At 41.8% G+C, this 23,100-nt stretch overlaps 1 protein-coding gene across 2 annotated transcripts in view; it reads right to left on the reverse strand.

The window, feature by feature from the left end:
• Positions 1-336: 336 nt before the first annotated feature.
• The window catches only part of SLC45A4 (solute carrier family 45 member 4), a 62,597-nt gene continuing 39,833 nt past the window's right edge, over positions 337-23,100 (reverse strand). For both annotated transcript variants that reach the window (XM_058830326.1, XM_058830327.1), the window contains exons 3-8: positions 12,475-12,663; positions 9,937-10,116; positions 8,752-9,827; positions 8,553-8,652; positions 7,374-7,585; positions 337-6,540 (exon numbers count right to left, since the gene is read on the reverse strand). In XM_058830326.1, coding sequence (XP_058686309.1) covers positions 6,178-6,540; positions 7,374-7,585; positions 8,553-8,652; positions 8,752-9,827; positions 9,937-10,116; positions 12,475-12,663 — 2,120 coding nt within the window. In that variant the 3' untranslated portion in view covers positions 337-6,177. The remainder of the gene's footprint in view (positions 6,541-7,373; positions 7,586-8,552; positions 8,653-8,751; positions 9,828-9,936; positions 10,117-12,474; positions 12,664-23,100) is intronic.

The raw sequence follows: 23,100 nt of genomic DNA on the forward strand, positions 1-23,100 counted from the left end.
GATGAGAGGTGATGGATTCTGTGTGACAGCCACCACCCATTGTCAGAGCAGAGCCTGGAGCTGGGGACACACACCTCCCCCAGATTTCCCCTTTTTCCTCCACCTGTGCTCTTTCCTGGGTTACACCTGAACCCTGGCAAGTGTCAGGTGAGTTTAGAATCATCTCTGAATTGCAATACCTGCATTTTTGCCAGGCAATATTTGGCAGTAGCATTTTTGGAAATATTCATGAAACTCTGGGGTGCAGGTGAGTGTCATTTGCCTTTCACAGCTCAGGGACCAGGGGTCCCTCTGCTCACCTTCCCTAAAAACACCACAGGGACATGAGCCACCAACTCTTACTGAAATGTTTATTAAGATCGAACTTTGGAACAACAGATTGGAACACAATGTCTTGTGGAGTAGAATATTTCTAAACTGATTTTTTTTTTTTCTATGCATAAATGAAAAAAAAATCAAGATTATACAAAAAGAACAGAAAGTGCAGAACACAGTAAAACAGTTCTCATGCAACAATTTTTTAACCTTTAAACAGAAAATAAGCTCAACAGTGTAGAAATAAAAATCATACATACATTATGCCATCTACGCACTCAAACATTCATCTGTGACATCACTTTTCTTTATCCCTTTTTCCTCATAAAACAACATTATGTGTTTAACACATGCTTATAAACATTGCTAAACTCAGCAAGAGCTATTATAGTGCCCCAACTTAATAAGTTGATAAAAAAGTAGTTGTCATATGGCCAGTTCACAAAGGAACTAAATATTCTTTTTTCTTTTTTTTTTTTTTTTTAATTTTTTTTCCCCGCTATGAGATGCCTATATGCAGCTTTCTAGTAATACGAGGCATTTAAAATAAGCTGGTCATTTGGCTACTTAAAGGGCTTAGTGTTCATGTTACATCAGGCAAAACAAATTCACAATGGGAATTGCCAATTTTTTGAGAGAAAAAGTCTGGATTTTGGGGTTATTTACTACAGTTTGGCTGTTACAGAGGACTGAGTAGGTGCACGGTAAATAAGGTGACATTGAGTTTGACTAAATGCTCCCAAATCTTCAACCCAAACTTCCAAATTTAAGAATAAATGTGCCAGAGCAGGTGAAACTGAACCATGCTCTGCATTTTCCTTAAAATTTTAGCAGGTCACAAGGGCATCAAAAGCCCTTTAATTACAGCAGATTCTCTCTTTTGGTGGGGGATGTATTTTTCCCTCCTGGGCACCCCTCGTTTCTCGGGGCAAGGGAAGCTGAAGTGGAAATTCAGGTGAAGTTGCTCGGGTTGAGGAACCAAACTAAATTTGTTTTCCAGGAGGTGATTTTAATTTAAATGACAGGAAAACCTGGAACACCTTAATGAGCAAATCATTGGTGCAAGTGTCATGAAAAGGAATTGATCCTTTTTGTTGTTTTCTAAAGCAGTTTCTGAACTCTGCTGAGATTCAAATTCAAACCCCAGTTGGTGCTTGAGCTGCTGCAGCTCCTTTGGATGCAACATGACAAAGAGAAAACTTTGGGTAGCTCCACTTTTTCCAAATGACCATTTTGTGATGTGCTTTACAAACGTTCAGCTTTGTCATTTAAGGAAAGAAAACAGCTAAAGGACTCTCTGGAACCATAAAGTTTCTGCAAAGAAAAATAAAATTTGGTATTTCTTCCACACAGTCATCAACAACATTTCTGTGCAACATTTGGTGTCCATTACATTTATTTGGCCTATTCAAAGGAAATGAGGACAAAACAGCTGCAAAGAAAACCAACTTCTCTTTCACGACAGACACTTCAGATGCTGAAGCTGCTACATGTGCTTGGAATATCATGCAGGAGTTCATTTGTTCATTTAAGGATACATATTTATAGCTGAGCTTGTCTCACATCACACTAGGATGAGGGAAACCTGGAAGAACTCAGTTGAAAACATTGTGGAGTCCAGGGACAGCAACACACAATCCCCAAAGGTATTTTGGCCCAAGCAGTGTGTCTGGAAATGTACAAACACAAAGGTACACACACACACACACACACACACACACGTCCCTAAAAACCCCCAAATCTCAGCACCTGCCTCCTGTGCTTCCCTCCTGCCCAGATGTCCCAGCTCTCTCAGGATCAAAGTGTGACTTTCTCTACTCATAGATGTGACCTCAACCTCCATGGTTGTGAGACCTGGCAGCCAGGAAAATCCTGCTTTTTATGGTGGATTCTGGAGGAAGCCAAGCTCACCCTGGACCAAGGGCAGGGGACATGTTCCTAATGATGGAACTGAGGTTTGAATGAGGTACCTTGCAAAATGCACCGTGGTTGCTGCTGTCATTGCAAGTGCTGGGGGGTTCAGATCTTGCTGGGAGAGGGATAAGAAAGACTCGGTCCTTGCCTATGAGGAAAACCTCACGCAGCCTGTTCCATCCTGGTGTCTGAGTGCCAGCATTGGCAACAGCAAAAAAATCAGGAGAGTACATTTGCAGCCACCTCCTTTCCAGACTGATGTGCTGGGAATATTTCAGAGCCTAGAAAAAGGCTCCAGATGAAAGAGGAAAAGGATATTGTGTGTTCCAAGAGCACAAACCTCTCTTGGATTTACTGGCATCCTCCCTCATGATTATGAACAACCCCCATCTTTCCACAACTGCTCACAGCCAGCAAACTGCCAGATTTGTGTTATTAAAAGGCTGTTTAGGCAATAAATCTCTATGAAAGTCATCAAATCAGCAGGAAGAGAAACATTCTTAAGAAATTATTGCTTCTGGAATCTGAAATTGCTGTCCACAAACAGCACAGATATCACTGGACTCTTGGAATAACCCAACAGGGCCAAATCCACGCTTGGCCTTTCTGAGGGGTGAAAGTTAAAGCTTCTCTGCTCTCACATGAAACATCTCAAGATGTGCAGCTGATTGACCACAGCCCTCAAGGGTCTGAGCACCAGCAGTGCCTTGTGTCACACATCACTGCAGCAGAACATGTTCAAATTGATTATAGTACTGAACAACACAGAATTGAACCACTAAACCTTAGTCCTACAACACTGAAGGTCCAATGGGATGACTTCAACTAGACAGGAATACAAACAAAAAAAAAAAGGTGTTCGTTGTCACCAGGAATAACAAAAAAAAGCCATTTCAAACTTCTCTTTCCACAAGCTCTGCAACAAACACATAAAACTGTACTACTTTAATTGTGGCAAAAAATTTAATAATTTCTGTATCAAAAGATAAGGTAAGGGACAGATGAAGAAACAATTCATTGCCCACTCTATCCTGAGAAGTGCTGGGGCTAGAAAGAAAACTTTCACATCCAAGGAAAAGGCCTTGGGAGACCTCAGCAGGTAAAGCCAGAGTGGAGGTTTCCCAGGCTGGCCCAAAGATAGGAAGAGATGCTTTGGCTGGGGCTCCCCAAGTTAATTCTTCTGGCAACACTACAAAAACTTCAGCACATTTACAATGAATAATTATTTCCTTTGCCTTTACCAGGGAGTGAAATCAGCTTCCTGCTGTGGCAGTGTGCATATTCGTGTGTTATTAGCCCCACAAACAACTCGAAACACAGATTTTAACATCCAGTTCTTAGAAATGAAGCCATGCCAAACGCTGTCTGTGACAAAACTGGCCCTGCCCTGCCATAGCTTGAAGCCTCTGGGTTCGAAATGAAAGGTCCTTCCTCCCTCCTTGGCCTTCCCTGGCTGAGAAAGCTCCATAAACATGGGTGAGCTCACTCCCAAAATGGTTTCATGTTCCCTCTGTGGGATGTGAAGTCAGAGGGAGCTTCAGCCTCTCCTCCCTCTCTGCAGCTATTTGGTCAGTCTGATGGTGCAGTGAAAGATCTTGGCTTAGAAAGTGCAATGTGGAGTAATGGAGATTTGATCCATGCTGGTCCATGGAACCCTTGGGGAAAGAGTAAGGCTGGCACCAGTCAGAAGATGCAGGTTTTTAAACTGTTGAAGAACCTTTCCTGCAGTAGAGATTAAAATAAGGAGTACTTGACAGTGGTTATTTAACCAAAAGCAGAATCTTCAAAAGGAGCTTCAAAACTAAAATATTAAAGCCACTTTAAAATGTGTAACTCAGCATGTAACTTACATGAATGCCAGTTCCAGGGTGAAACACATCATTTGTCTCTCACACATGAACATCACCAGAATATATTAAATGTAACTGAGATGGTAAAATTCATGTCAGAATTTCTCACAACTGCTTTCTTCAGTAAGATCTCACACTCTTCAGTAGTATCACTCCCCTGGCTGAACACAGTTCACAGTACATGTTCTACATAAAAAAAATATTCACCATAGAAAAAAAAAGACTTCCTCAAGATACTGGGAAAAACAAATACAACCCCTAAGTCCTGTGTGATTACATGTACTTCAGTGCTCTGTGATGTCACCAGCCTAAAAACTGGTCACTCTTGATAGCAGAGGCCATAGGCATTGACTGGAAGCCTTCAGAGAAACCCACGGACGCCACCTTCAAATACATCCAAACATCCATTTCTCAAATACATTGACAATTCAAGTAGTTCATTAAAAATTGCTTTTCATATTGTAATATAGCTTTGTCTGAATGCCTGGATTGCAGCATGATTGACACAGGCATTTGCAAGTCTCGGAGAAGGAGGAGTTTGAGGCAGCAGAAATCTCACACCACGCTGTGTTTGCCTGTCCAGAGCACGGACTGACAGCAGCCCAGGGGGCCCCCAAGCCAAAATGAGTCAACAGCATCACAAACACGTCTTACAAATGACAATCAGAAGTTTGTGAAACACAAGTTTTGAAAGTTGCTTTAACTGGCTGCTGGATAATGATCCAAACCTATTTTAAATCAAGTTAGCACAACTCTTTCAACCTCTTTCCAGAAAAGTATCTTTGCACTGCAGCTGTGTCCTGAATCATGGAAGGGGACAATGGAGGATGTGCTGACGACATTGATACGGCAGCTCAGAAGGGCTCTGGCCTACAGTTCCTCCAACACAGGGACTGGAACAGCAACACTTGAATTTTAAGGCCTGAAAACTGTTTTTGACACAGATTTTTATACACCCAGACTAAGCAATAAAGTGACGGAGGTAGGCCTTGGGTTCTCCTTGTTGTACTGACCCCGTGCCTTTACCTTGGCTGCTGCATTCCCAGCCAGGAGGTTAAAGGATTGTAAAAAGTGCAATTAATCAGTGACTTCCTTTCCCTACAGAAGAGAATCCACACGCCCCCTCCCATGAAGCTGACCCCAGAGATGCCCTTTCTCCACGGCAGCTTCTTCCAGAGATGATCAGGTTTAAATGCTGAGAAAACCCCCGAGTTCACCAGCACGTGAAACTCTCAGCTAAAAATTGTCACAGCGTATTCCAACGACATTCATAAAATGCAGCACTTGTGATAAAGAAAACTGTGAGTGCTGGTCACCTCTCCCAGCTGCTGCTCCTTCCATCTAAAGCTGACATCCAGCACTCAGTGTCACCCTCTCCTGACAAGCAGCAGATTTGGGAGTGGTTGTGAATAGTATGACTAAAAGAATTCATGGCAATTTCTTAGAAACCGCAGTAATTGCTTTTCTTTTTCCTTGAAAATAATTGCAAATAAAAGGATTCTGCAGTAATTGCTTTTTTCCCCTTGAAAATAATTGCAAATAAAAGGATTCTGCAGTAATTGCACTAACAAAAACATGAAGTCTAAAATTAACGTAGCTGTCAGACCAGTAATATCATGCTTGTGAAAAAATCGATTGATGTCTAAGCATTTGATTCAGTTATTATGCTAGTGAAATCTGAAATTTTCAGACAAAAAAATGGCAAGAAACTATAGGTAGAGATAGCTTCCATTTTCTGTTAGTTTAAAAACAGCCGAAAACTTAATTTTTCTAACTGCTAATTGTATACACTGTGAGTCTCATGCAGATTAATAAAACTTAGTTGAAATCTAAATGTATTCTTAATAAAAAAGTGTTCAGAAATGACGTTTCTAAGTTGTAGAGAAAGCAATTAGCGTCAGAGTGACCTGCTCAAACCTAGAGGAAGGACTACAGAATTTAATTTACATTTTTGCATGAAACTGCCTTTTCTTCTGCAAATTTTAGCTACAAGTAGTGAAGGTCCTAATTTGCTTTCCTGGAAAAAGAAAACCACAACAAAAGTTCTTGATCCTGCACCTGCACTCCTTGGAATGTGGGTGAACAAGTGTCGGTGGCCTCACACGGCTGACTCGCCCTCCGGCTCGGCCGCTGTGGCTCCTTTGCGCGTCAGCTTCAGCACCGTCGGCTTCTCCACGCCCGCACCGCTGCCCTCGGCTGTCTCTGGAGGACCCAGTCCTTTCTGCTCTTCCTTTGGCTCTTCATTGACTTCAGGGTAAATCACCAAGAAAGTCGCTGTCAAAAAACCCAGGAAGGATCCCACCGAAGCCACCATGGGGATGACTCTGACCGTGCCGACCACGTCCACCACGCCGCCGAGCGCGGAGGCCACCAGGATCTGGGAGATGTAAACCTGACACGACAGGATGGCGCAGTCAATGCCGAACCCTCGCTTCGAGTTCCCAGGGCTGTGGTGGATGTACTGCAAAAAGACAAGAAATGTGGTAGGAGGTAAAACAATGGATGAAAGCGATACTTAAACACCAGAACCTTCCTCAAATTCCTCAGCCCCATGGTCAACTTCACATCATCTTTGTGTAGCACCACGACACAACTCCAGAGCAACAGCCTCCTTATCTGCTCATCAACAGCCTCCTCAGGACCCTGCAGCATGAGGCAGGTATTGACTAGGTCACTTCTAGCTCCAAGATTAGGTTTTGTAAAAACAATTTTACATGAAACATTTGGTGTTACATGAAACATTAATTTTATGATCATAAAAAGGAATCCCCCTCCCAATTGCAATGCAGGAACTTGCAATAAATGATCCTCCTGTAATTTGTAATCCAAATGGAACAGTGGAATGACACTGTTGGGAAGTAAAATCATCCTTGTTTCCAGCAGAATTGTTTTCCTTTATGCATCCCCAAAACTACAGCTGCATTTCCAGACTCACTTCAAAATCTAAGACTGTGAAAAACCTGAGTAACACTACCATACCACATCTGAGACAGGAGCAACAACTAGATATATAGTAAATACTCCAATAATAATTTAATTTCTCTTCATCTGCCATATGCACCCAGATTGTTTTATACCTCATCATAGAAAAAAGCAATCATGACTCCCCCTGAGCCAATTCAGGGCCAAAACTATCTGATTTCAGCACCAGCTTCTGCTATTTACTATCCATTCAAGCTTTGGCAGGTTATCTTCAATAATTTGATTTAACAAATCCATTATGCCACCATGATTTTATGAGAAATAGGAATGTTCTGCCTTGATTCACATATATACTCCAAATATTCCATTTACCTGTTTTATCTCATGGTATTGTCCCAAAAGCGCGTAGGGGCAGTAGGAGATGCTCATGGACACTATACCCATCGTGCTGATCATTATCATGGTGACGTACACATTGGGGAACATGGCCATCACTGCAGTGCCAAGGGAAAAACCCAGTGTGCCCAGGATGTAGATCACTTTTATGCTAAGGTCATAGTTGTCCAAGTATTTCTGCAACAAGGCTGCAGAGATGAAGAATAAAACAGGAAATCACAGAATGGTTTGGGTTGCAAGGGACCTTAAACCATCCAGTTCAAACCACCCCTGCCATAAGCAGGGACACCTTCTACTATCCCAGGTTTCTCAAAGCCCTGTCCAACCTGGCCCTGAACACTTCCAGGAATGGGGCAACCACAGCTTCTCTGGGCAACCTGTGCCAGAGCCTCACCATCCTCACAGGAAAGAAATTTTTCCCAATATCCAATCTAAACCTACTTTTTCAGTTTGAAGCCATTTCCCCTTCAATATCAGTTTTAGGGGATTGATGTGGCAGCTCTATATCCTGTTTAGGAGGTAGATGCTCATATTTGGGCTGTCTGACCAGCACAGCCCCATTGGGAACAGGATGTGCTCCTGCTTCAGAAAGAGCCTGTCCCCACAGTAATGAGCTGTGCAGACATGCCTGCTATGTGCTACAAAAGACAGAATTTAAGTTTGACAAAAACTCTAAATTTCAGAGTCTATTGCAAGCCCAAATTATCTGCAGAATGACTTTCAGAAATATATATTTATAATTTTGATTTAAAAACAGTCTTTGCAAAACCCCTCTTGCATATGTGTACATCTTTTATGAAGCATGGTTTTAGTTTTCTGAAGGCTTGTTAAATGCCACTCAATATCCTTTGATTTCATTTTGTGCTTTATGCCACTTAACCATCTGTTCATATTTCCACCTCAACATTTGGAGGAACATTTTCATATTGATTCTTAAAGAAGCCCTTCCCCTCAAGACCACAAGACATGCTTTTCCATAATATCCTTTACCCCAAACAAGGAGGTGGATGCCAACTGAAACAACACTTTCAGGAGGGCCAGGAATTAGATGATCCTTGTGGGTCACTTCCAACTCAGAATATTCCATGATTCTACTTTTACCTTAGAAATACATGCGTGAGGTGCATTCCACTGTATGACTGCACAGTCTCTTACCTGAACAAACAGCAGCAGTAGCAGCATAAATCACCAGCCCCCAGCATCCCATCTGAACCCCAGCATTGTAGGCATGCAGCTCAGTCGAGTTTGAAGGGGCCTGCAACAGACACAAACACCAACACCACTTTGTTGTACTGAGCACATCTCGGAAATGAGGGATTCTGAGCAGGCCTGCCCGTGGGAACTGCTCTCCTACCTTTGGATCGCCCTGGAAGATGACCTGTCCCATGAAATCTGTATAGAACACAGCTTCAGCAATGATGGAAAACCAAGTCAGGAGGTGGCAGACGCACAGCCTCAGCAGCTCTTTGGGCATCTTTAGCATCGACAGCCACAACAGTCTGACAGTGGTTTCAGTCTCGCCCTCTTCGCTCTCCGTGTCCCCGCTGGAGTTGGTGGTGCCGCTCTGGTTGCGGTGCCGGCAGCGCTGCCGCTGCCGTTTCTGCATGTCGTAGATGTCGTTCATGCTGCGCGAGGACTTGATCAGGACGATGGCGTTGGCCCGGCGAAAGCGGTACCGATGGGAGCCGATCTTGCCGTAGTAGGAGAAGGTGTAGGACGGCTGCCGGTAGAACATGTGCCTCCGCCGTCGCATGGAGTTGGAAGTGCTGGATTGCTTCATGCCTATTCTGGCGTGCCCGTTGAGGAACTCTTTTGGTAGGGAGCCGTTGATGTTTGGGATTTTATCTTCATTTAAACGATTATCAAGCAACATTTCCTCCTCCTTCTCATTCTCCCTGAGGAAAGCAGACAGGTGGTTGAGTTTGGACTTCATGATCTCTTGGCTTGTGTTGTGGGGAGTGTTTGGATATGAAGCATCCTGAAAAATGGAGGGTTCGATGTCATGCAGGAAAAGCAGCTCCGATTCAATTTCCAATGTGGCATCGGGCATGTGCAGAACTGAGTCACTCTTGCTTCTCACAATGTTCACCTCAAGGAACTCCATGTTGAGGTCATGCTCCGACTGAACCTCATCATGGAACATGGAAGCTCCATAGGGCTCTTCCTCACTAATTACATTCAGCCGGTTCAGAGGGGGGAGACTGCCACTGAATTTGGCACTGGAAAGTGTGTCTCCTTCATCATCGATCCTATCCTGCTGAGGGTTATATTGCTCTTCTTCAATGCTAAAAAGGTGGAGAGCAACGGAGACAGAGAAAATAATGGCTGCAAAGAAAAAAAGGACTTGCTCTTGAGATTTAAAAATGCTACCCAAGAAGGTCTGTGTCCAGTCCAGCCCTCCTAACATATAACCAATTGCTCCTCCAAGACCTGTGAAGAGAAAAAAGTGAGAAGTGAGTTCAGGAAAAATCAATTCAGCCACAGTCTGGTCTTCAATAAGACTGAACAGCTGCCAAAAACATCTCAGCTAACTCCCTACCAGCTGAAAATGCATGGATGTTCAGGGCCATGTCTTGTTCTTCACTGTCCACCACATCCAACAAGTAGGCCCGAATTGGCCCTTCGGTTGCATCAGCGCAGAAGTCCAACACCACAACCCCAAGCACCGTGAGAACTATTCCAATGGGCTGCTTGTCCGGGACATCACCAATAGCCAGACCTGGGGAGAAATGGGAGAGGTATCTGAGCATCTCATTTAAAAAGGGCAAACTCCTAAGAACAAGCTTAATACCTTAAGAGAAAGGTGGCCAACATACCCACTACAAACATTCCTTTATGGAGCAAAATGGCAATTTCAGCTCTTTGGCACAGCATCATGGAAGGTCTAGGACAAGGACGGTTTTTGTATTCTTAAGACTGACATTCATCAAAATGTTATGTTATAAAGCATATCTTAAACCTCTGGGAGCACTGGATATTATTTTGTATTCCTCCCATGTATTTTCCTTCAGATGCTGAAGGCTGTTTTTATAAAAGACAGCCATGGTGGGAGAGGGGAGCATCCAAAATGACATATTTCATCTGTCAGATACATTCACAGGTAACTGCACTGCTGGCAGCATTCCTGACACGATGCTTAATGTATAGTAGTCACAGTACACCAGGATAAAGTGAAATTTAACCCCTTCATCTATCTTTTTGATTTTCTTAAGCATTCTTATTTTCTAGATTGCTTTTTATAAGCAAAACTTTTAAGGATGAAGCAACATGGATATATTTTGCATTGCAAAAAGCATCAGTCAGCTTCTGTTGACAGCATGATATGAAATGCTTTTTTTCTACAGAGTAGAAAAGCAGCATTAGCACAGAGCTGGATAATTTGTTACAAGATGAACCAGCGACAAAAGCATGAATTACTCAAATCACAGAGATTTAGAAGTTACACATGCGAGGCTGATAAAACCATTAGTGTAACCGATTAAAATGTCTGTGGAAGGAGATGAACTGGCTAAGCTACCGAAAATCAGCTAAATCTCAAGTGCTGATTCCTGCATATTGAATCCTCATTTATACCAAACCCTTTGAAGGCAGAAAACACAAACAGTGCTTTATATCTGCTGGAAACCTGAACAGGGCAGGAGAGAACAGGAGCTGGGTAAGGTGTTCTCCTGGGACATGGCTGTATCATGACTGGGATTAGTCAACCTCTGTGTTCCTGCTTATCCTCCCTGTGACTCCTACTACCAGAGGCCACATTATGAAAGAGGGTCTGATACAGTTTTTGCAGCATCTCCTGTTGTCCTAAATTGCAATTAGGATTGCAAGTAACTGGAGACTGAGGATAGGAAAGCAAAGAATAAAAATTGACAAAATATTGTGCTGATTTATTAGAAGGCTTCAAAATAAGCCTATAAACTGAACCTGAGGTTTGCTTGCTAGTATCAATGGCTCCTGACCTACTGTATGGAACTGAGAGCTTCTTATCACTTAAAATCTTGTAAGAGGGTTGCAGTCTAAGATCCTGCAAACATCTGGAGGAAGAGGAGTAAATTTTGGAGACACAACAACTAAATACAATTGATGACAACTAAATACAATTGATATCAAACCATACAGTCATCCTAGGACAATTCCATATGATAACAATTCAAACAAATAATATTTATTGTTTGGATAAATTAAAAAAGCATAAACTAAATGTCACCTATCTGAATAGCTTGTCCACTGCAGTTTGCAGAGAACTGAAGCCAATCATACAGCATTCCAGTCTGGCTTTAACAGGCTGAGCCAAGGTAACATTCCATTCATTTCCCTCAATTAGTAGACCTGTTTCACAATAGAGCTGCATCTAACCCCAAAAAAGTGAGCCAAGAGGATGTTATTAGGTGCTAAGTTCCTTTTGTTTGCATCAGTCCAATCATTTTGTAAACATTTTCGTTAACGTACTTGCTGTCACCTCTCCTACAATAAATTTACAAAGAGATTGTAGATTAAATTCGTAGTAAACTATGTTCAAGGGAAACTATTTTTACCAGCTTTTATGGGGGCTCAGGAAAAATTATTTTCCCACATAGTTTTTGATAAACAAATATTAACTGTGTTCTGGACTTTTTCAATACCGGGTCTAAGAAAAGCACAAGAAAAAGTGAAAAGATAATTTTTGAAATAATGCTGGAAACAGGATGTGTTCCCAGATATGCATTAAAGGGAAAATGGATCACAACAGGAAACATTTCCCTGTGAACAGGTTGCTACAATTTTCCCATGTCAAGGATCAACCAAATTTGTCTCAGCGACTGCAAACATTATGCTGGCAACCATTGTATTAATAACATTGTTATTAATACCAGTTACAGCTACGATTGCACAATGCTCAGCACAGTGCTGTAACTCATGAGTTCAAATAATAACAGGCAAGATGGACAGAGCTCAAGGGCAGGGTTGTGGACACTTCTAATGATTTTAACATTAAATATGAGGTAAACCAACTGCAGAACATTATCTTTACTTCCTACATTAAAATATCAAAGCAGGTACATTAGTAGGGATCCATGTGGGGGATTTCCTTGTTATTTACCTATCACAGAGCCATTAAGGAAAAGTGCAACTCCAAAGAGGACACCAATGCAGAGAGCAAGGATAAAAGGCCGCCGGCGGCCCCAGCTCAGCGTGCAGCGGTCACTGGCCGAACCTATGAGCGGAGTGAAGATCAAGCCCAGGATAGGGCTGAGGAACCAAGTGAGGCTGTAGTATTGTTCAGGAAGACCTAAAACAAAGGAAAAAATTATGGAAATGTTATGTGGCACTCACCAAACATTTCACTCTATACGTGAAGTTTTGTTACAGCATTGAAAACAGTAAATTGAGGGCAACCTACAGTGAATTCTCCCCCTGATTAAAAACTCATTTAAGATTCTTTAGCAATGGTTAAAAAAACAGCTAAGCACAGATCATTTACCTTTCAAATACCTGGGCAATAAGAAGGTAACAACTGGAGTATTTCTGCTACTGAATCCTCTATCAATTTGTGGAACATAAAACCAAATTATTTTGGGGTGCTTGGAAGCTGCCTGGCTGTCGTATACACAGATCCCCTGCTCAACATATCTTTTAAGATTCAAAATTGAACATTACAGCAGTGCTGTTTTAATCTAAGACCACCCCCACAAAAGGGTTACTAAAGATTTAATGGACTGAAAGCGAAGGACAGAATTTGAATGTCTTATGGAATGTCCCATTTCTAGGCACAAAAATGTTTATTTAGAAAAATGAATGACAGACAATAAAACCAACAATTAGCAATTATTCACCAACTTAGATAAATCTAAGGTTTGTTCATCCCCACTATCTTTGCTTTCTTTAAGAACAGAGATGACTATTTATAGGATCAGATGGGGAAAAGTTAAAAATTACTAGATGGCACTTATTAGAAAACAACAACTTGCTAGAAATAATTTCTGGAGAAGAAAGAACTCCCAAGCGCTGCTCTCCACACCCCCAGCACGGAGCAGTGGCCTGCAGATGGCAGACTGGCCACAGCAGCAGCCACACCAGCTCCTCTGGGACCTGCCCGCCGCTCCTTTATCAGCACAGGGCAGGTAACACTCGGACACGGTTCTTAGAAAAACGTTAAAAACAAAACAATCTATTTCTTGCAGTCCAACTGATGCCAAGACAGAAAAACTCAGTGTCTTTATCCCAGGAAGGAAAACAATTTATTATCCAAAGCCATATATGGTGAGCGCAAGCAGTGTTTGACCTTTGCTGGCGAGATCAACCTGTACCTTGTGCTCCCTGTTCAGCACACTGAGGCATCCATTACCAAGCAGGATTATACCAATCCCTGCCCAAAATAGCCTCTCATGCAAATTTGGAAGTCTAATCTGCTGCTGTTTAAAGTAGCACCAAATCTTGACTAGCAACACTAACTTCTTCCATGAGACAGATCAGATTTTCCCAAGAGTGTTGCACACTCTGTGGTGATACAGAGATTATATTATGGAAAATAAGCTATTTTTTGGCATGAATAACCAATTTCATCACCAGGATTCAAAATCCAGGTCTGAGGCCAAGGTCTGTGTGATTTAACTCAACTTTGGCTAATGAACAAGCTAGGAAGTGACAGCTGCCCTGATGAGTCCAGAGTTCTTGGAAGAGACCTGCTCCTGCTGAAACTTCCCAATCTGTGTTTGCCATGAGCCTCGTGCCACAGGGAATGGCATCATGGTTCAGCCACCTTTCCCTGGTACAGGCAGCTGCAGGCCTGTACTGAGGCCAATACTCCACACCAGTACTTCCCATGGAACTGGTGACTCCTTTTGCACAGGATTTAGATCTTTAGGAAAGGCCTGTGTTTGTACAGGTGGCACCGTGTTCACATCATGATTCAAATCACTATCTCCTGCTTAGCTTTTCCTGCTGTTTGGTGATGCCTTGGCTGACATGGAAGTTTTAGCTGAGACATAACTCTGTGTGTGTTTCCATATTAGACCCAGAGCTCTTGTTCAAGAAGCCACGGTGCCTCCAGACCGCAACATTTATTTGTACCATCCAGCTTCTCTTCATGAACACGATCCTCATCAAAAATGCAAGTTAGGAAGCCAGCAATTCAAGCAGAAGTGCAAGGAAAACTTCCATTTCCCTGTGGTTTTAACACTCCCTTTAACTTCACCAGGTTCAACAGCTTCCCAAGCACACAAGCAGGTTCAGGCACCTCATGTTTAACTGGCACCTCACCTGCTCCAGGATGTTGACACTTATCAGTGCCTGAGCTGGCTTAAAAATTAATTAATGATGGGGAAGAGGAAACATTTGGTTCAAGGCAAGTAAAACTAAAGGCTGGGCATGATTCATTTAGGGTGAATGATTTTTCTGCAGGACACAGAAGAAATAGCAATGTGTAAATACTCATCCCATTTTGCCTGCAGAGAACCATTCTGGGAGCACTGGTTAAGCACCCAAGGTTGCTACTGTGTGAGGCCAAGTCCCTGCAGGGTGTGTTTCAAACACAGTGAGAGGCTGCAGCTTAACCAGTGTCATGGATCTTTATTGTAGTGATCACCAACATCTGGAATAACTTGGTGGCATTTCACTGCACAAGGGCTGTGTGTTGAAAGCAGACATTTCTTTTCTGAATTATGTTGTGACTTGTGAGTTATGAGCTGGGATGTCTCAATCGAGCTCATCCATCAGTAAACATTTGTGAGAAGCTGGGAAGGTTTTGCAGTAAATCATACAGAGACTTTAAATAAACACGGATGAAGGCTGGCAAGAGCTCTGTCATCAGCCTAGCAAGCCTCATCACATCTTATGTGAATAAACAATCAAATAGACTTATTTATGCAAAATGGACACAAAAATATTTTCTTTTAATAATCCAACATCCATTGAGTCAAACAATTTATTTTAATGGAGACTGTGAGCAGAAACAAGGAAACACTGGTAGATCAGGGACAAGCAATAGGAATATAAATCAGGGACGGCAGGGGTTGGCACAGCTCACTGTCCCTCTGTCCTTGAGGCCACCACTTTGTCTCCAGTCTGCAATGACACCTGTCTGTGGTGTATACAGATCTTAACAACAACAACAAAAAGTTCTGGAAACACACAAACCATTTGAAATGACTTTTGCAGAGAATTAAAAACTGTTTACAAATATTTCTCCTTCAGCTGTAAAATCTGCACATTTCTAAACTGGACAGATAGATATTTTTTATGCTTTATAGCCACAGCCAACTGTCATAAAAATGTCCTAAAATTATTAAAAAAACATTCAGTACTTGACTTCAAGTACTTTCAAGATCAACTTTGCATGTATAACTCAAAATCAGATTAAGGTCTGGCTTGATTTTACAGGTCAGGAAAAGGAAGGAAAAAAGGTTTTCTACCCAATCTTTGATACATGACTAAAATTAATTAGTTTTATCTTTCCATGCATGACTCAGAGGAGAGAGACTGAAATGCTTTCTTGGAAAGAATTTATTTTTACTTATTGCAAGGGGTGATCTTCCTAACATCTAAGTATTATAAATAAAAACCTCAATCTAAATATTTACAGTGAAAATGGCATACTTTGCAGAAGACATGAATCTCACTGATTTCAGAACAGAGCCATGGATGTAGCTTTTATGGAAGGGTAAAAAGGACACTTGAAACCCCAAGAACATTATGTTTCAAGATTCTTCTTTAGAAAAGCCACTTTGATATTTTTCTTATTGAACTACTCATTAGCAGCCAAAATATCTATCTTTAGAAAAAGAGGCCACGATAAAAATCTATACAAGAATTAATAGCCCCACGCCAAGAAAAATGGAAGAATTTCTAAAAAAGCTTTGAGTGCTCCCCCAGGTAAACAGGAAAGGGATAACTTTCAAGTGAAACATGAGCCATTCCCACAGATTGGGTAATGGCAGGGATCACTGACATGAGCACAACCTGCTTTCTCTCTTGCTGGAGAAGCCATGCCATGGGACTGCTTCCATCTGCTAAGTGGCAGAGTCCTGATAAATTGCATTCCAAGAGTAAGCCAGCAGTTTATAAAATCATCATGTGTGTTTTACATACAGTTATGCAGAATTCCAAACTGTTACCATTTATTAAATGATGTGTATGGTTTTACTGTAAGTATGTAAACTGTGAGATTGTCACATCAGAATTTAGTTGGTTACTCAAGTGGAAACTGAGTGGGGCTAGAGAAGACTCCTGGCAGGAAGCAGGTGCACATGAAAACTAAAAACAAGACAGGAAAAAAATCAATCTGCTGTTGGGAGAATGCGCTTCTGAACCTGACAGACTCCTCACCTGAGCAATGCACAGGCAGACAGAGCAATCATTGTAGCAATGGGCAGGAAATCCTTTTGTGTTTGCTTTCTAGATCTGAAAGTTGAGATGTGTATTGCTAAGTTCAGTCTGCCCAATGAACCACAACTCTGAAGAACTCTAGTGCCCAGAAGTCTTCTCTCTCTGTATAGATTTAGGTGTCACCTCTGATGTCTCTGCTCAGCATTGTTGCTGGGAAATCAGAGTTTTGTAAAGCTCACAGCCATGTTCCACCAAGAATTTTCCAGGAAAGAGCTTTCTGAGGCACTGAGCACGACCTCCACTGTTCCATGAAGTGAGACTTCAAAAGGTACCTCACAGATGCTCTTCCTAAAATTCACCCTTCATGCTGGCAGAATCTGCAGGACCTTCATAATTTCAACAGTAGGCTGCTTTAGTGCTAGACATTTTCATATAAATGAGAACATTCCAGACAGACAAGGAGAACTCCAACCCCAAAATACTATGCTTCCCTTAAAAGAGGCTGTTCTGGTTTTAGTATCTTGAATGCTGCATATATGATACGCATATTTAGGTTGGCGTGTGTGATTTGGCAGAAGAAGCAAAAAAAAAAGAAAAAGACTGAAAATTGAAATTCTTAAAGAAATTGTGTGTATATATATGTGTATGTGTCTGTGTCTGTGTTTAAACAACAGAACCCCCCCTAAGTCTTCCAGAGGTTTTCTGACTCACAAGGATGAGCTCCAAAAATGAAACTTTGTAAAAATTCTGTCTGCAAGGGTGTTAGAAAGTGAGGAAGGTAATTGCATATCCTAATGGTTCCTTTCTCTGTATATGTATGCTGCTAAACCAACAGAATGTCACCATTTTATGCAATATTTTAAAATGGGAAGGCAGTTCAGAAGGCAGCTGGGGCAGGAAAGACAACAATAAGCAGAAATGTATAGACAGAAGGAATGTTTTGACACCAAGAAGTTCCTTTTGACGCCCCATTCAGTGGCAAGGACTCAGCCGGGGGGTGTATTTTAAATAAACTTGGCTATGGTTACGTGCTGGGACAGCAGCCCTGCAGCATCCAGTTTCTGACGTGCACAACAGATGCACGGATGCTGGCTTGGACTGAATTTCAAGTCAGCACAGCCATGAGACTGTCATCCATGTGACAGGCTGTCCACAACCTCTTACAGCCAAAAGTGAAATGTCCCAACTGCTAAGAGCTGCTGCACCTGCCTAGAACAGGCCACGGCTCGGCTGGGACTGATTCTGTATGGCCAAGAGTGGTTCCACACAGCCTTTTTCAAAGGCTGCTGAGACTCACATGCAGACTCAAAGGCCAAAGCAGCTGCATCCCATTACCAGTTTAATGCTGTTCCTTTATTTTGTCTGTAATTTTCCACCTCCACACTTGCCTTGCCAGGTAGCAGCTCTTACAGCAAACGCCATCCGCCAACTTGGAAAAGCACCCTGGTGGCCTCACGGGGGAGGAATAATAACTGGAGGATTATTATTTAGCCTTTTACTGACAGCTAATCTGAGGAAACACCAAGGAGGGAAAAAACATATTGGATAAACAAGGTTAGTATTTGTGGTGTGAACTGAATGTGGAGCAGGTCACAAGGCAGACTCAGAAGTCTCATACAAATCAGTGAGAAAAGAGCAAAACACAACAACAGCTTCTGTTACGAGCGACGACTGCCACTGAGACCCTTGTAATATGGCATTTCCCAGCCAGCTACAAACAAACAGGACACTGGCTTCTAGTAAATAAGGGTTTGTTTTTTCCCAGACAAAAAAAGTGCCCAACAATAGTGGGACCAGCACTGCTCACGGTTCACAGGAAATGCTCACTGTGTCACCATCAGCCTAAGGGCTGCGTGAGGTCACGAGTTACATGGAAGAAAGATTAAGTCACATGCAGCAGTTTCTATTCAAAATCTCTTTTTGATAAGTTCTATTGGGGGAAAAATAGTTCTTTATAAGCTTAACAATAAGATCTGATATGGGAATAGGATGCTAAGGTCCTATTTTCAGTTGTTAGAAATCATCACCTAGAGACTTGTTTATACACTTTAAATAAACACCATACAAATTTCTGAACGAACACAAGAAGCTGTCATGCCCTGCAAATGCTTTCTATTCCACGATTTTGTAGCAGCAAATACTGTGTGCTGCTAAAAATATTTCACATTGATCTGTTTAAAACTGCATTGCTTATACAGTCTGCTTTGTTTAGATTATTTTTGAGGAGTGTACCAAGCTGAACCAATGCTTGTCAAAAAGCTGTGAAAAAGTTCAAACTCTGGTATCTGCTTTTCATCTTATACACAAGAATTATACAAACAACTGCAAACTCAAGCAATTTAGCTTTGGAGGATCTATATCAGGGGTAGGGGTTTCAGAATAATTTCATAAATTCAGCCAAATATGCATTCCCTTGTATTTAAAATAAAAATACAAACTTGCCACACATTTGTGTTTCCCAGAGGAACTGCAAACAAGCTGCAATGCCTGTTTTGACACCATGAAACTCTGACCATATATTCTTTGCTTCTTGCTATCTCCTCATTTTAGGACTTTTAATGGCTTAGACTGGGACCCTGAGCTGCCAGAGAAAACATACCTGAGCCAACATATGTTGAACCAATGCACTGGAATAGGCCTGACTGGTGGTCTGCGCACTAATGAGGTACAGTCAGCCCTTGTAGAGTTTGTTGCACCCATGAGAAACCACATTCTAACTTCTGGATTGAAACAGGAACTCTGGCCAAGAGGAAAGGGCTAAAAAAAAAAGCACAGTAATTTCTCCTGGTGCCCATTATCATGATCTGAGCGGTGAGAGTACAAGCTTTTAAGAAAGAAATAATTTTAAGTACTTTTTGAAATCAGAGTCTGGTAGCACATAAGACAGTCTCTAATTTGCACCCCTAATGTAACAGTATCTCACAGCTGCTGGGGTGCCATATGAAATGAAGCATATACAGGACTTGATTTTTAGGTGAAAATTTTGCTTTGCATTCAGTGACTCCTGCCCAGCCTGTATAAGGCACTTGCTCAAGCTTGTCCAGAAGCTGCTTGGAAGAAACAGCAAACAGCACTGGTGAAAATCTGACCAATACTTCTGATCACAGGGCTCAGTTCAGTTGCAAGAGAGCAGGTGGAAGAACTCAGAACAAAACTGCAAAGTTCTTCATTGCTGCTTAGCTTCCTACATTAAAATGATTGCTTGCCAAGCTGTCAGGCATCTTGATCAGTGTCTCAGGAACAATCTACTGCATAAACAGCACCTCAAAACTGTGGCTTCAATCTTCCCACTGGTAAAATTCACATCCTGAAATTTCTCTTGTGCCTGTCGAATCAGAGCTCTTGTGCTTAGCCTGCAACATTCACGAGCTGTCAGCACATTATCCACATCTCACAGGCAGGAGTACCGAACACTGCAGGAACACAAACATCACCCACTTGCAGGCAGTCTCTCCCCTCCCTCATCCCTGTCCTGGTTAGCTCTTGTCAGCAGGGATGGCTGCACAAGGGCTGGGATGCTGAGCTCTCAGCTCACTCAGCTGCTCTGTTACTGCTCTGGATCATATACAGGGCTGCCTCTGTGCAAACAAGGAATTTTTTGTGGGACACAAGACTGGAGGGATAAAGCAAAATTTCTCCATTGGATGGGGTTATGGGCACGGAGGAGAGTGATAATCAAGGGAACAAATGATCAATAGGAATATTGCAGAGACATAAAAACGTGGCACTGCAAAAAGCTGACATCCAAGGGAAAAATGCAGAAAATTCTTTCAAAACTACCAGCAGAAGTCAGCTGCAGCCACCCTAGAAAGGTCAGGAAAAACCCAGAGGACCAGAGACACTTTGCAGGGGAGAGGGCCGAGGCAGTCTATCTTCTAGGACAGGAACCTGTTTCCTGCATTGCTATGACATTCAAACCTTCTACGGCACATTCAGGCCTTTAATGCACACATTTTTCTGCTTTAGTCACTCCCTATCATGAGGACAAGACTCTAGACAAAATCTGCATCTACATTAGAGACACAAGAACAAATAATTAATAGGAAAATTAAAATGCTGACATTAGGTTAGAGATGTAGGAAAACTGTCTGACATTTCCTCAAAACTTGTATTTTGAATTTTAGATTTCCTTAGGAGCTGGATGCAAATAAGTCAACACTGTTACAGCAGAATTAACTTCCAAAAATTTGGTAACTATTTCATGCCATGTCTGCACCTGACTAGAACCATCCATTTTGAAAGACCAGCTAAACTGGTAATAAAACAAAGCCCTGGCTCTTCAACGGCTTCAGTACAGAAATATTAGTGTGGTGTTTCACATACAGAGTTCTGAAGGTGTTTTTAAGCTGCAGAAGAGCAATATCTCCTTCTGGCAAAGCTATTCTGCCTTTTGAAACTATCTATGCAATAGCATGCCAGCACGGTGGGTTAAATAATGCTTCTGCAAAATGGAATTAAGGAAATAAGTGACAGGCTTCTTAAAGGATTTCATCATCCAGCTCTCCCATTTTCTGTCTCTGCTCCATTATTGCTTCTCAACCTCCTACAACTGTCCTCCCCTTCTCATATTTGGCAACTGTGGGAGTCATTAGTGTTTCATTAAGCTCTGCTGCTGCTCGGCTGTTCTGCCAAAGTTGTAGAAAGGTTTATGTGGCTTTCCTGACAATTTCTGGTTTATAACCCAGTTTTATGGTGCTGTGTCAGGAAAGAGAAGTGTATGTTAAGAGAAGTGAGCCAAATGTATGTGTGGAAGGGAGAGAGGGGAAGCAAAAGCCTGGGAACAGCTGAGGTTTGAGGCATCAGAGTGAGAACACATGGGCTGATCTTCAGGCAGGCAAATGTGATTTTCCTTTCAGAATGATCACAAATGCTGTCAAGCAAAGTTTTTAAAGCTTCCATTATTTATTTTAAAGTTTCTAACCCTCCTACTAACCCACTTCCAGAGGGGTAACCTATGGTAATTCAGGTAGAAGACTGTATCTAGCTTACTGCCTTTATAATAATCCAGTTTCCTACTTCCTTATCCAATATTGACGCATGTCTATTACTTGATTTCTTTGCTACTCCTGCTGCTGCAGAATAAAAAAAAAAAAATAAATGCATATGCAATCAAAAAAAAAGCAATGCATATGACCTGCTCTGCTCAAGGAAAGGTCAAAGATTCTACAATTGCTGTTGTAGATATTTTTTTTTACTGTAGTTAATTAGCAATTCCTATAGGTTCCACTGAATGATATCCTTATCAAATCCACAGTATTTATTTTTGCCAGGGTTCAGCGTAAAGTGCCAGCTTTATTTAAGACAGAAGCTGAACCTTTTATGCTCAAACAGTGAGAATACCAAACAAGCTTTCCCCATGCTGCAGCAGGAAAATAAGCTGCAGGGAGAACAAGGAAACACAACATTTCCAAGGGCTCCCATCTACTGCTACAGCTAATTCTCCCAAGTTTTCTAGATTATCTGTGCCATCCTTTTTGGCTCTTGGGAAACTTGTTTTTAACTTTTCTTTCTCTCTCACTTATTAACCAATATTTAGAAATATATCACTTTGATGCTAATAAGAAATTTGCATCACAGCATTTAATGAGCTGAAATGGAATATAGATTAAATCTGATGCAAGTTCCAGTGTGCTGAACCAGCACTAATAAAAAACCTTCTTTTTAACCACCACTGTAGAGCAGTTTTAAGAGTATAACAGAGGTGTTTGTTTACATCAAGTAAAAAACTGAAAACTTTCTTCAGAGTTCTAGAACAACACAGGTTGTGTTCTGTATCAAAGAACCACCCAAGGCTGATTTCACAATGTCAGGGTATTTATTCCTGTCTCCTGTTGCTCGCCAGTTAAGCAAGCTGCAGACAACAGGACTCGAAGGTCACACACACAACATCAGCATCTATTTCCCTTCGCTCCTAAATGTCTAAATGTATGCAGGCTCATGTATGAATGCAGCAATCAATAAGCTGTTTCACCACACTGATCCTTCCCTCGCCCTTTTAAAAGGCATCAGCCGTACGTGATGCCCCACTTGGGCTCGGCGCATTACGTAACACTGCAGCACTTCCCGCTCCTCTGGCTGCAAGATTATACATCAATTACTGTGACATGTGTTGCCTGAAGAGATGCAGCATCCCAGTTTATCCAAAGCTCAATAGGGTTTTTCGTCACTGTTTCTAGAATATCGACAAATTTATAAACGCAGGACTTTGGCTTGAATTCCTTGAAAATTCCCAAATCCAAGAGGTTCTTAAAGCACAACAGAAAATCTTTCATTAACCTGTTTCACTAATCAACAGTGGAGCTTTTGTTGCAGTGATTAACACATTAATACCTTGGAATATTACTTACCTCTACTTTGGCTGAGCCAAATCCCAACCAAAAACTCGTATTAACCCCTAGTTTTA

This window comes from Poecile atricapillus, chromosome 2 (genome assembly GCF_030490865.1).
Source record: "Poecile atricapillus isolate bPoeAtr1 chromosome 2, bPoeAtr1.hap1, whole genome shotgun sequence".
In the NCBI taxonomy this organism is placed as follows: Eukaryota; Metazoa; Chordata; class Aves; order Passeriformes; family Paridae; genus Poecile; species Poecile atricapillus.